The sequence below is a fragment of the Trachemys scripta genome, chromosome 1 (genome assembly GCF_013100865.1).
Source record: "Trachemys scripta elegans isolate TJP31775 chromosome 1, CAS_Tse_1.0, whole genome shotgun sequence".
Lineage (NCBI taxonomy): Eukaryota > Metazoa > Chordata > Testudines > Emydidae > Trachemys > Trachemys scripta.
The window spans coordinates 248,566,129-248,580,708 of NC_048298.1; the positions used below are offsets into that span (position 1 = coordinate 248,566,129).

Here is a 14,580-nt window from a genome sequence, read left to right on the forward strand (position 1 = left end):
ATATTACAGCAGCTTCTATTACTTTCTGGGATCTAGACTGTATCGTGTGTGTACACACCTGCTTTAACCTTGTAAATAACTCATTTCTTTTCTTAGTTAATAAATCTTTAGTTAGTTTATTATAGGATTGGCTACAAGGGTCGTCTTTGCTGTAGGAGCTAAGTTGAAGCTGACCTGGGGTAAGTGACTGCTCCTTTGGGACAGGGAGTAATCTGAATATTGTTGTGATTTTTGTTGTAAGGGACTATCTAACACAAAGGCAAGCTTGCCTGGGTGGTAAGATAAACCAGAGTACCCAAGGGGACTGTCTGTGACTCCATGGTTAGGCTATTATGGTGCCTGAGAAGCTCATGCTTGATACTTGGTTGGTGAAATCTAAGTAGAGAACTCTCAACCAATTTGGGGTTTCTGCCCTGCTTCTTCAGTCTGCCCTGAGGTACTCGTGCTCTTGAGCCGCTCCAGACAGCTTGACAGGCCCCACTACCTCCTCTGTGCCCCTCCCCAACCTAAGGATGTGGTCCCTGTGCTCCATTCTCTACAGTGTGCCTGGCCTTTATGCAGGTCAAGCATGGACGATGGAAGTAGAAGGAGCTCCTTTTACCCTCCCTGTTGCTGCAGACCTGTATAAAGAAGCAGGCAGAATCTGGCTCAATTAATGAGATAAAAAGCTACTGAAAATTGAATGATTTTATTGTTCCTATTACATCGTTTCACATTTTGGTTCTTTTAGATTTAGAAAATGAACTGCTAATCTTTAACGCTTCGACATCATGGGAGAAGAAAGGGGAGAATACTTTACTTGTTTACATGAGATTTGGCAAGTTATGTTGTCATATCTTCGAGAATGCTACACAGATTTTAAGATATGCACCCTGTTTCCTTGTATAGCTATTATTGGTATGTTAAAGCAGCAGCAGAAGAAAGCTTATCAATAGTGGGTTTTTTTGACACTCTAGCTATTAAACAGGAATCTTTAATAAAAAATATATTTTTTTAAAAAGGGATTATTCCCAGCCATTTCTATTTCACATAATCAATTCCACAATTAAGTGCAAACACCAACTTGAAATCCACAGAGCTATCCTTTTTTAGTATTTTTGTACTATATTCATGATTTAAAATAGTATTCAATGTGTCAGTGTTTTTATTTCTGACATCATTGTGTAGTTTAATCACCTTGCTGGTAAAACTCAACAAACTTTCACCAAAGCATGAAAAATACATGGAAATTTCTGTTACCAAGAGGGAAAAGTATCAAAGCACAGTGGCTAGCCACTTACTGTGACCTCACAGTAGCACTTAACTGTGACCTCTTGCAAGGTCTTTAGGTCAAGTGTAACAAAGAGCAAAGCACTAAATGCTCATTTCTATGTGCTATGCAAGGGCCCATTCCTGCAAAGATTTGTGCACACTAGCTTACTCCTGCGAGTAGGCCTATTAACGTCAGTGTAAAGTTACTCATATGTAAATCCTTACAGGATCAGACTCTATCTAGCAAATCCCTCCAAATGTAGATAGATAGATATACACACATACACACACTTTTTAAAATAATCCTGTCTCTGAATTTGAACAGTTCTTTTTCTTACCTGAAGTCTAGTGTTCATTTCTAAAAAGTAGAAATTCTTCTTGGTGTCCACAAGGAATTCTACAGTTCCAGCAGAGGAATATTTTACTGCTTTGGCAAGAGCTACTGCTTGTTCTCCCATTGCTCTTCGTGTCTCAGCGTCCAGAAAAGTGCTACAAATGCAGAAAAAGTGCCTTTCTTTAGTTAGACAAATATAATATTATCCTTTTCTTAAGCTACAGACAAAAGAGGGCAAAAAAAACCCCATGTAAATTAAAAAGGACACCACTTCTGGTCAGTCGAATGCACTATATTATATCTCTACTGTTGAATAAACAAGTTAAGGGCTTATTTACACTGGGAGTTATCCTGGAAGAGCTTTTCCTGATTAACTCCCTGCATAGACACTCTTATAATGGAATAAGAGTGCCTTATTCTGAATTAGTTTTAACCATACAGGGAGTTAATATTGTGCTTTAAATTCACACTCTATATTACTCCAAATTAATTTTCCTTAAAATTGCAAACAGACTACTAATTCCTGTACTTCCATCCACGCTCAGAAGGTCAGCCCATCTTTAGAAGTAAGAGATTATTTCAGTCTAAATTCCTTTAAAAAATAAAGATTAAATGCAACATTCAGCACTCTTGATAACCAGTATTAATGCATTTCAGTATTGAGAGTACCTTCAAGACAAATTACAGGAAAATGCTTTCAAGATATAAATTAAATCAATATACACATTGTATAACACTGAGATCTTTAAAATAATATAACCTAAAAAGTCATCAGTTATTTGGAGAGCACGTCTAATTATTAAAAACCAACCTTAAAGAAAATTCTGGACAATGATGAAGCCTGCAGACAATAGCTACACTATGGAAATATTAATGCCTAGATAAACAAGAGCAAACCCTCTGGTTGTGGTTGTCTTGTTTTCCGCATCTGTTTGAAATATAATTATGTGGCTGTTTCCTAGCTATGTGCTCTGTAATCCAAGCTACGATAAACTTTGGAAGTTCGTAAGGTCTGAATGAGAATCTGTACTGTGTTTTGTTTTTGTTTTAATTTGACTTTCTTGTATGCAGGCAAGGTTGTGATGAAAGAAAACTAGGACATGCACAATATTGAATCTGATAACCAATGACCGTTTGCAGTTTCCACCTTCAGATCCTAAATCTCTCTCTCAACTTTACCCTTAAACTGCAAGTTTTAGTTTTGTGGCTTTCTGCTTTTGATTCATTCCCTTCAACACAGCATGGCCACCGTTCAGCGTTGTTCTTCTGCCCCAAAGTGCAGCTCAGCTACTCCCTCAGGAACCATTGTTAAGACTGCTCCCCAACAGGCAAGCTTCCTTTCACCCCAGGAAACTAAATATGTCACCACCAACAGGCCAATGAATTTACAAATTCAAGAAAACATATATCCTGATGATTCCTCTCCACTACACAACAAGTTCAGATTTAGATTAACCTATCCAGCTAGGGAAACTCTTGTGGCTTTTACCAAAGCTATGGAAAGTTTTTCTCTTGGAGATGCTGAACCTTGTACGTGATCTTAAATGAAAGACCACATTTGTCCCTTAACTAGAAACAACAGTAAGCAAAAATACGTATTACACCCTTGTTGCAGTTTATTTTAGAAACATGTCAGAACTACAATCAAGCAAGTAAAATATAATAGAGAATCAGTTTTGGCCCACACCAGGCCACTTTTAAGAATGTTTTTGCTTTAAGTCGTTTTTAAGATCTTTGCTTATAGACAGTTGGATTAAAAAAAAGTACATGATGCCTAGAAGGGAAAGTAGTCAGCCAACTCCAACACTGAATTTTGTGCCTCTGTGGCTTGTCTTACTGAATTAGGCCCCACCCCTGCAAAGAGAACCACACTGGAGGAACCCTGTAGTTGCTTGGAGCCCCAGTGAAGTCAATGGGGCGCCACATGACCACAGAGAACTGGCTAGACAGAGTCAAATGCTGGATCAGGGCCTTAGTTTACAGTATTTCCTAAGACTTTTAATTGAAAGAAAAATGTTTAGAAGATGAATGATCAGCGAGTTTGTGCAAGAAAATTAGTTATATTGGACTCAAGCAAAAGAAAAGTGGGGTAAGATTCTGGACGAACCAGAGACAATGGGGAAACCATTCTTTTATAGGTAAAAGCTAGTTTGGCCTCAGTCCTTCGTAGAGTGGTAATGTATGATTTCTTATGGACAATAAACCAGAGACTTTTGGCATGTTAAAAGAAGGTCTCTAGATTTAGCGAAAAAGACCCTCTTTGCTGGCTACAAATAACAAAAGAATCTGAAAACAAAATGTCTGATTTCAGAAAAGGTATCAGTTTTTGCTCTAACACCTCTGATGAGATCACAAGAAACAAAGGGATGAGGAAAGCAATGAACACACCTTACCAGGGCATGGTTATGAACTGGTAATATAAAGAGATGGGGGTCTATTATTCTGATTCAGTAACAGAATAATGCATAGCAACAAGTTAAATAAAAAGCTATAATTCAATAAAGGGTCTTCTGTTGATGTCATCAATCACGGAGCACAGTTTGAATGGCTTATGAAGAGCAGTACATTTCTAATTTGGAATTATAGCCTTGGTATTCCTTTTCAAGAACAAGGATTATTATTTCTCATATGGATAAAAGGACAGTTACTTCCCAGTACTATAGTAATATCTTCCCGTATTTTCTAAATGTATGTCTGAGGACTCTCTCTTTGCCTCCTGCTGCAGCAGAAGAATGGAACAGAAGTGTCACACTGCTAAACTTGATCTCTGCCATGTGGTTAAGCTTTATACGCTAAAATGACTGGATTATCTCTGCAATCAGCTAGGTTAATTAACTGAGGTTTTCCTATTCCCTTCAGTGCCTTTACTTTTTACGTACATTGTTTCTCTCCCTTTTAAACAATTCACTCTCTCCTCTCAATACACCCTAAACAGCCCCTTTGCAACCTAATCACATACCACTTAAAAATGAAACATTTTAAACTTGACTTCAACTCCTTCTCCACCTCATATACCTGTTACTCTCTGAACTAAATAGTTCCTCTGGCAGCATGAAGGCTGCAGAATAAAAAAAGACTTCACAAGATAAAAGTATCAAGAAGAGAAAATATGATCAGATGTGACATTTCAGATATGAGACCTTATTCAAGCTATTGTGCAGCCAATTAAAGAGAAGACAATTGACTTGTTTTATTGTTTCTACAGCCTCAGGGATGGACACATGGGCAAAACGTTACTTCCTATCCCACTAGCATCTCTGTTCATCAATGCAACTTTAATACAAAATATTCTCCAAAACATTCCTGCTCCCTTCATCCAGATATAAAGCAGATTACTTTTGAGAACTGAGGAGCACTGTTACATCTAAAACATAATTTTATGCCGAGGCTACACTAAAATGTCAATGAGAATTCCCTTCTTTGATGATGCCATTCGCTACCGTGTGATCCGAAGCAATCAAATCTCATGAGCGAAAGAGTCAGGTTCTTGGATGGGAGGCCTTTGAGGAACACACAGGTGTTGCAAGAAGTGACAATGATTAATCAAGGTAGCACTTTTTCTTCCGAGTCTGTGCTCAACCAGTGTATTGTGTTATGTGATATCCTGCACTTAAAATTACTGTCTGTCAGATCAGATACGTATAGCATTTAGGACCTTGATTTTGTAAGTGATGGGGAGAGTTGGCTCTATAGCCATAATCAAATTTTAACTCAAGTAACTTAAAATGATCCAAAATGCCCACTGGATGTGGTCATCACACCCTAAATTGTTGTACAATGTTGTTCTGCACTACTGAACAATTGCAAGTTCAGACCTAAACGTGGTTGCATTTAATAATAGATAATTAAATACAGTTTGGGGCATCCTCCTGATTTTGAACAATCCAGGTTTTTCCACACGCACACACAAAATATTCTTTCTGGTGAACACCTTTGCAGCATGTTATAAGATGGTGTATTAGAGAGCTTTTAAGACCCAATCCTGTGAAGAGCTCATGTGCCTCAACTCTTACTAAAATCAATGGAGTTAAAAACATTGAGCAGCTGGAGGTACTGGACTCCTAATAACTACAGGTCATTAATTTGATTGGAACTTGCTATGGAGTGAGGTACTACTCAACACTTGAGTAACAGGGCAAGATTCTGCCATCTATCAATTAACGTAGCAATCAAACATCTTCAGGAACAGCGAGTTTGAGACTTCATTTGGCTTCTGTACTCACTGGTAGGAGGCGATCACAAAAGGAGAACATTTCTGTGTGTATGTCTAAAATACTTGACCAGTACTCTTACTATCTATTTTATACAAGATTATGAATAAAAACTGTAATAACTTGACATAGAATGAACATTGTGAAGCTAGATCAGAATATTGCGATGCTAAATTCTGAATCAGAATTACATTAATTACTTAAACATTACTACTTGTCTTTACGGTGTTTTTTAATGGACTAAAAACTGTTCATATCTGTACAGTATGTAAAAGTAGCTTTCCAAAGCATAATCAATGCTCATAAAAACGTACAAGGAGAGACGTTTATACTCACCTTGGTGCCTCTTCCACAACCTTTTGATTTCTTCTTTGAATGGAGCACTCTCTTTCATTCAGCCACAAAGCATTGTCATGCTTATCTGCCAAAACCTAGTAGAATATGTTGCTATTAACAAAGAAGTGCATATATTTGGCCTTTTTATATTTCACTATCAGATGCCTGTGCTGTCATCTGTGTGCCATAGATTTCATTACATGAGTTCAAATGTAAAATGTTTCACCAAATTAAACATAAAAAAGAAGCACTTTAGCAAAGCATGCTGAAAACAGAAATGAACATTTCCTTTCTAGAAAATCAGCTGTATTATAAATATGGGGAGAATATTATTTCCAACTCTAAACACAGTAACTGTCTTTTTTCTAAAATCTCCACTACTTATTTTTTTAAATTGTATTTATGAAGGATATGTGGGGGGAAGCTCCAATCATTTCAAACATTGGGAGAAATACAAAAGTGAAGTTCATTAAATAAAAGAAACTGAAAATCAATGGATGGGGACAAAATTATATTGTAATCTCCTAAAATAGTATTGCAAACATAAGTATACTGTTAACAATAGCCTATATCAACAAAAGGGAGTAAAATCACAAAAGATGTCAAATTTAGCTATTGATCTATGGATAAAAAGCTTTCAGAAACAGTTACTAATGGAGCCTACTCAATGGGTTAATCATAATACAGTGCCCCTCAAATGGGAGACAAGTTTTCAGAAACATCGTAACAACAGGTTTCAGAGTAGCAGCCTTGTTAGTCTGTATCCGCAAAAAGAACAGGAGTACTTGTGGCACCTTAGAGACTAACAAATTTATTAGAGCATAAGCTTTCGTGGGCAACAGCCGAAGAAGTGGGCTGTAGCCCATGAAAGCTTATGCTCTAATAAATTTGTTAGTCTCTAAGGTATCGTAACAAGGAGTCCGGTGGCACCTTAAAGACTAACAGATTTATTTAGGCATAAGCTTTCGTGGGTTAAAAAACCCCGTGTCTCTTGGCAAAAGCGAGGGGGAAAGAATGAGATTTGCAATGTAACATCCAGATTTCTCCAACAATTCAGATGAAAATTTAACTGGTTGTTTCAAGGAGTCTTCCCAGGCAGCTGAAGTTACTGCAGTCCCTGCAACCTTAGTATATTGAAGAGCAAGTTATAGGATGAAGAGTCTGAGTCCCATTTCACATATCCAGACTGGAGAAGTGTGCAGGCCAGCAGGATAGGACTGTCAACTGATCATGAGCTTTTCAAACTGTCAGAAGAAAGGAAAATATAGGCAGTTCTAATCTGAGCCCCATCCTTTCGTTCATACTCACGCCACTCCTTAATGCTTCCTTTGGCTTTTCCCAACTTTATATCTTATTTCATGCTGCTCCCTATTCTTGGAGCAATTCCCCCCTTTTCATGTACTAAGCATACTTTCCTCTCCTACAAACCTTTTTCCACTAGCCTTCCTGCTCTGATTTACAATTGTCTGTTCCAATCCTCATGCCCCATCCTTTAAAAGTGCAGTTCTGAACTCAAAATTGACTAGATAAAAACAGTACCATCTTACTCAAAAACCTGTGTGAACTCATCCCTATCTGCTTACTTTAACAAAAAAAAGTTTTAACAACTTGTTCCTTTTAGCACCACAGAGTAAATAGACCTGAGAGTGAGCTAGATTCCATTACAGCTCATGCATCAACACAGAATTGTTAACTAATGTGGAAATAACCCAGGTAAATGAGACAAAAGTCTGAGTTTTGATTTCAGTGGGACTACTTATGTGTTTAAAGTTAATCATATGTTAAAGTGCTTTGCTGGATCAGGGCCAGATCAGCTACTTGCAGCATCAAACTCAACATTTTCATAGGAATCCTTAGGGGACAGAGGTGAGGATGGAGCATAATTTGTCCCCACTTAACCTGTGGAACTTGGGGGATCCCCAAGAGAAATCTACATAGGTGCCTTTAGCTTTTGTGCTGGTGCTTGATCCCACTGCTTCCCAATGACCCTGGAGAGCACAAATGCTGCTAGAGCATTGTTGTAAAGGTGTATTATAATGCATTACTAGTTCATAGGAGTTTCCTAAGTACAGCTGGTCCCTGAATCTCCCAAAAGGAAGGTTTTGAAGCACACTTCAGGAAACAGAGCAACACAGCTTAGCTTCAGGGTGTATTAACTTGTGCTGGAGCAGAAGAATAGAGAATCCAACAGAGCATAGCCTATCTCCTCATTCCAGTCCTGGTCCATCCAGTCCATGACTGCAGAAACTGAACTCCATGGAGTCCCAGTAGAGAAGTGTCTTTAGAGAAGGGGAGACTTATACTATAAATAGTATTTTAAATAATAAAACCCAAAGGACAGGGCATGCTCGCTTGTGTAGAATTGTTCTTCTGGAACAACAATGTCTGCTTCATTGCCCTGCTTTTCTATAACCAGACCCTCTTATTAGGGCTTTTCCATTGAAACAGTTTTTCAATAGAAAATTGGGGGTGGAGTGAAAGTAACTAAACAAATCTTTTAATGAAAAATGTATCTGCTTTCCACAGAAAAATTCAAGTTTTAATTGAAAAAACAGCTTTGACAAAAAGTAGAAATTGTCAATGGAAATCTGACAAATGTATTTCCCCCTATTTATATAAACATTTTCCTGGGGGGGGGGAGAGGGGGGCGCGCAGTGGAGAATCATCTGATCAGCTCTCCCTTATCTTCTTCTTAGTTAGGAAACCCACCTTCACTCCTCCCACTCCTTTCCCCAGTTCTGAGGTACCTACAGTCTCTCGGGAAACTGCTTGTATCATTACTCACGTTTGCAATCTGCTTCTTAAAACTATTATTTTGCCACTATCAACAAACTTGGCTTATAAGAAGCAGATATGAGTACTTAACACAAAGGCTTAAGATGTTACTTTTAACAATCTAGCTCAATGGTGTAAGCAAAGGAACATCTAGAATTGGGTCTTTATCGAGAGACCACTATTCATATTATTTTTAGAAACAAAACAAAAATCATTGTTTAATAAAAGAATTATTATATATAATTATTATTTTCAGAAGAGGTTTCATTGTCCAAATGCATTTACAGAAAGTGGGAATAACAGTCTTTAATTACTACTGGGTTGAACTGAATTTCCCATCTACCTCTAATTAAAAATACATGTTCCATCTACAGTATTTTTTCCTAATTAGTGGTGATAAAAGCAAGATATTAAAAAAATTACTAAAGAAAATGGTCAGTTTTGTGAAGTTCCAAGATTAACTAATTAGTGGTATTTATTACTGACACCTCATTACACTAAATAATAAAATAACATTTATTGAACTCTCTCCTATTTGAATTCAGCCAAATGCCATTTCCAGTTGCAACATTTGGTATTTAAACCGAATACCCTGCAATTAGACATTCAGTTTACTTTTACTTTAAACTGAGATCCTTCATGTCAGATATTCAAGGAGAACAAGACTCCAAAAATCAGTTCAAGCCATGAAGTCTATTTGGACTCTTTTTTCCTGTTAATTGTTTTAGCCTTTTTTTATGTTTTACGAGTGTTTGTTTTATTCCTCAGCACAGGAAACCCTTACATTTTTAAGTACGCAAGGTTTTGGAGCTGTGCAAGAATGTTAAAAAAAACCTCTGTTTAAAAGCTACTGCTAAATTAATAAATATTTGGCATCTGTTTTCAAAGTGTTTGTATGTTTAGCAGTCTGAACATGAATCAAGGTCAATCTCCTAAACTTGATTAGGATATATAGCTAAAATGATATACTGGATTGTTGTAAAGGTGTATATAATGCATTACAAGGATAAAATATGATTCATTATTCTTATTTCAAATTTATAAATTATAAAAATCAATGATATCTTGTTTGATCTTTGATGTTATTTGATTTATAGTATCACATTGTTCTAAAATGTGAAATATCCAAACATTTTTGAAAGGTAGAGCAAAAAATATCAGTCAGGCAGGGTTATTTAATAAGAAGTGAATAAAGGTGGATTGCAAAATTAAGTACCAATATAAGAAAGCACTTGAGCACACATTTAACTTTAAGCATATATTAAATCCCATTGACTTTCAGAGTTTTTCTGAACTAAGGGTCTTAAAAATCAACTTAATTTCTGAATCCGTTTTAGACTTCTTAAATAGCCTACCATCCCTACCACTTCAGGTGCTAGTTTCACTGTGCATTTTATAGTACTTTTGATCCAACTCTGTATCTACTGAAATGGAAAGAAATTTTGCCACTGATTCAGTTGGGTGGTTCTGCTTACTTGTTTGATGGGGTGGAAGAGAAATAAGGAGAAGATTTATTATTTTTTAATTTTTATAAAAAATAATTTGACAGCCAACATTACCCCTGTTGAGGAACAGATTACTTTAAGGTCCCAAGCCTACAACCACACATGCATGTACTTAATTTTAAGCATGTGAGGAGTCTCTTTGATACTATTTAATATTGATCTTTTATATTTATAAAACATATTTGATAGCTGACACTTTAATGTTGGTATCTTTCCAGAGACCAAAGAGATAGTATTTGGTGCCACAAAGGAAGAATTGGAGTCTACAGTTTCAAAAGTGAATAGTAGTTTTGGGTGTCAAATTTGAGTTCTATCAAAAGGCCCAGATTTTCAGATGCTGGATGTTCAACACCTTATGAAAAATCAGGCCTTTTAAGGTATTTAAAGTGGAGCCCCAAAAAAAGCTGGGGACCCAAAAACCAATAGTCACTGTTGAAAATTTGGGCCTTTTGATAGGATTCAATCCCTGGTCACTCAAAAGCCAGAATATAGTTTTGGGCTTAACCTTCACCCTTAGTAGATTCAATATTTGCTCATTTTTCTGATACCATATCAAGTCTGTGTTTAGGGAAATTTTTAAGCAAAAAACCAAAAATCAGATCATACTAAGCATGTTGGGTAAAAGAGTGGACATATTTGGCAGTGTTAAAGGGGTTAATTTGTTTTTTCCTCTTACTTACCAGACCACACAATCAGCAGGGTTTTTTATATTAAATTATTGAACTGTTGTCAAAGTATCTCAAGGTCAAGAAAAAAAAATCACATGACAAATTATAAGGAATTTGTATTTTGGACTGGAAAAACAAATGAAACTTCTGTTAAGGAAACTGACACACACATTATAGATTTCTTGTCAGAAGAGATTCATTCAGGGTTGCATCCACAATTTTAAGTTCCATAGATAAGATGGGGAAGAATACATGCAAAATATTAAACAGGTAAAACTTTTTACCAAAATCTGTATGCCTGAATATAGTCTTGTTTGGTATCAATAAATCTGGTTTTAATTTATATGATACCCATTGATGCACACACACTAAAGAAAGATGTCAAGTAAGCTGTTCACTCTAGTCTAAAACACTTGCTTGGGCTTCAGAACTTTGATTTTTAAAAATTCTGACAGGCAAAAAAATCATTAAGAAGTAGGAGTTGGTTTGTAATTAGTTATAAATATATTTGAAAATCTTTATTCACATCACTTTACCTAGAGTCTTAAGAAAACAGTAAAAGAAACCTCAGAATCCCTTTCAGGTTTGTTAGAGTTGTATGCAAAACTCTAACTTGACTGTTTAAATAACGTATTCTATGCCCAGTATTTTGCACTTTGAAATAATAAATCCACATAATTATTCAGCTTGAGGCACATTTTATGACTAAATCCAAACATAAGCATGATATAATACTCCCCCCCTCCCCCAAGATCTGTGGGAAAGTTCTAGGGTCTATATGGATACGTTTCTGCTTCCATATGAAATAGGATGCAATACAAACCAACACTGTCAGAACAACCACTGTACTTGTCTTTTATTGAAACAAATATTGAAGAATGCGTTAGAATGTAAAGAAATTTTTCTCCCCAAATTGTGTGCAATTGATAAGTCTAATAATGGTATAATTTTTTGCTTTGAACTCAATGTAAATATGACTCAGATATTGGTTACATAATATGAATCAAGCACAGTATATTATATACCCACTAATGGCAAAGATTCAAAAATTCTTTAATGTACATAATATTAAAATTTTAGCACAATTTTGAAGTATAATAATAATGATGTAGCTGAGATAGCACTTCTGCTCAAACTCTATTTTTAATCATTTATCTCTTATTTCAAAGAAGTATTTGGGGCTGCAAATTTCTTGTTCTTGGCAAAAAGTCCAAAGGAAATTGTCTTGGAAAATGTTGTAATATTTTGCTACATTATTCTTCTAATGCATGAGCATTAGAAGAGATTTGTTTCCATTAGTTAAGACATCTTTAAATGTATTTATTTTCAAAACAGAGGCTTGTTTTAAATTTTCAGATTTGGTGAATTCTTGTAAGAAGACTAGTGTCTCTGGCATGAACAAAATTTATCTTCAAGCCTGAAAAGAGCTGCTTGTAACACAAAGGGCATTTGGAGTAGTTCCATTTGCTTCAGTGGAGCTATGCCAAATTATACCAACTGCAGGTCTGGCCCAAGATCAAAATTAATCTTCTTTTGTATCTAAGCTATCCAAGTAAAAAGCAGCCGTATATTGTGAACTATGAGGCAACACCTCCACACAACTTAAGTGGTTCAACTGACTTCACAGGAACTACAAACGTGTAGTTCAAATGATATGCATCATCAGTCATCAGAACCCGTTGATGACCTTCATTTGATTTTCCTCTGTTATATCCAACATATCTGAAGGAATTAAGCAATCCCCTCTGGACAAATAAGAAAATGTTAAATGTGCTCTGGAGGAAGTTGGCTCTAGACCACCTTAGCTTGAAGAATGCTTCGACAGTGGGAAGTGGAGGTGAAAAACAAAGGAGAAAATTTGGGGGCAGGCAGATCTTTGAGGTTCAGACAAATGCATGGATACCATTTCTCCCATCTTCCTGGAAAACAGAGGGGAGTAAGAGCAAAAATGTTATTTTGTTATCTGAAGCATATTAATAGATTAATTCATGCTAATGGAAAGAGGGGTAAAATATAGCTCCTAGCAAAGCTCGGCCCCATGAATTAGAACAAGTAGCACTGTATCAAATAGCCACACTCAGGGTTTCTACCAGATCAGGGGAGTTTTAAGTTGTGATGGATACTCTGTAGGAACCCTGCTGCAGGAAGCAGCTGAAGGGATATGCTAGATCAGCACATCACATAGCCACCATGGTCACAAACGCCTTCCCCATTTGCCTGCACCACCTGCATTTTGGGTTGCGATGGACCCATCTGGACTCTCTAGCAGAAGGGATGATGCAGTGGAAGAAAAGAGGTAAGACTTTCCACCTCCAGAATCTACTCTGAAAGAAGCTTGAGAGGACAGATGAATCCAAGTCACTGTCTCTGAGTAACAGAATACAGTTTGATATCCACATTAATGTATTTAAAGCTATAATAAATCTGACCATGCTTACCATTATAGTGCATGTTCGACCATCTCAAGGTTTGATCATTTCAATTTTTATTTCAAATGGAAAAAACACATACCTGGATTTCTATGTGGCGAGGGTTATCAATAAACTTTTCTATCAATAGTCGATCATCACCAAAACTTGAAGCAGCTTCTTGAGATGAAAATCTAAAACCTTCCCTTAAAAAAAAAAAAAAAAAAAAGCAAGGCTGACAATAAAGAAAATGAATCCTTTTACGGCCTGATTCAGTTTCCACTTAAGTTAGTGGGAGTTTTGGTATTCTCTTAAATCAGACTACCATCAGTTAATCTATATATCACAAAAAGACACGATTCACTAAGTGTACATTCAATTTTTTAAACAGAATGCAAACATAAGAGCTTTCTTGTATAGGTAGAAGGAAAGTAAAAATTCATTAATTTTCCCCTCAAAGAACAAAGGGAACTCTGAAGAGTTTAAACGTTTGAGCATTTTTAAGACAGTTGGACAACTTTGCACAAGTTACATATTTTCCATGAGAAAAAAATTGTAAAATTCCAAAAACAATTATGTAATACAAAATTCACATCTTGGATGGGTCCATCATTAATTTTTAGGAGTTGCAGCGTCTGAATAACTCAATGATGGCAGAGCCAAAGGTTAGTTATACAAAAATTAAATGAAAGGACAAATCTTGGATGCTGTACTATGTAAATTCATCTGTTCCACATATTACTAAATGCACAATTTTTTTAAACACAATACTTAGCTATAGTCATAAGTTTTTTTCCTAATGTATGGTAGAACTCAGCCTTACATTGCATGCACCAACCCCCTTAGTACGATTTCCCCTCTTGCCTTTATTTACTTTCTCTTGCATAATTTAATTTTTCATTTGTTTGATTAGTGAGATACTGAACGTGTTGGTTTCACTTTTCCTGATAGAGCAGTTACTACTGCGGGACATGACTAGTGAAATACAAATTTAAGTACAATTTCCACTGGGTAAAGTTGACACATGTGAATAGGGCCCAAAGGCTACATGGTGGACTCTGCAACCCCTTCACACAGCAGACAAGAGGTTCT

At 36.3% G+C, this 14,580-nt stretch overlaps 1 protein-coding gene across 1 annotated transcript in view; it reads right to left on the reverse strand.

Moving 5' to 3' along the window:
• Window positions 1-14,580, reverse strand: part of PCCA (propionyl-CoA carboxylase subunit alpha) — a 384,189-nt gene that overhangs the window by 224,417 nt on the left and 145,192 nt on the right. Inside the window, exons 10-12 of the mRNA XM_034758211.1 lie at window positions 13,592-13,694; window positions 6,133-6,227; window positions 1,590-1,740 (exon numbers count right to left, since the gene is read on the reverse strand). Of these exons, the coding sequence (XP_034614102.1) occupies window positions 1,590-1,740; window positions 6,133-6,227; window positions 13,592-13,694 (349 nt within the window). The remainder of the gene's footprint in view (window positions 1-1,589; window positions 1,741-6,132; window positions 6,228-13,591; window positions 13,695-14,580) is intronic.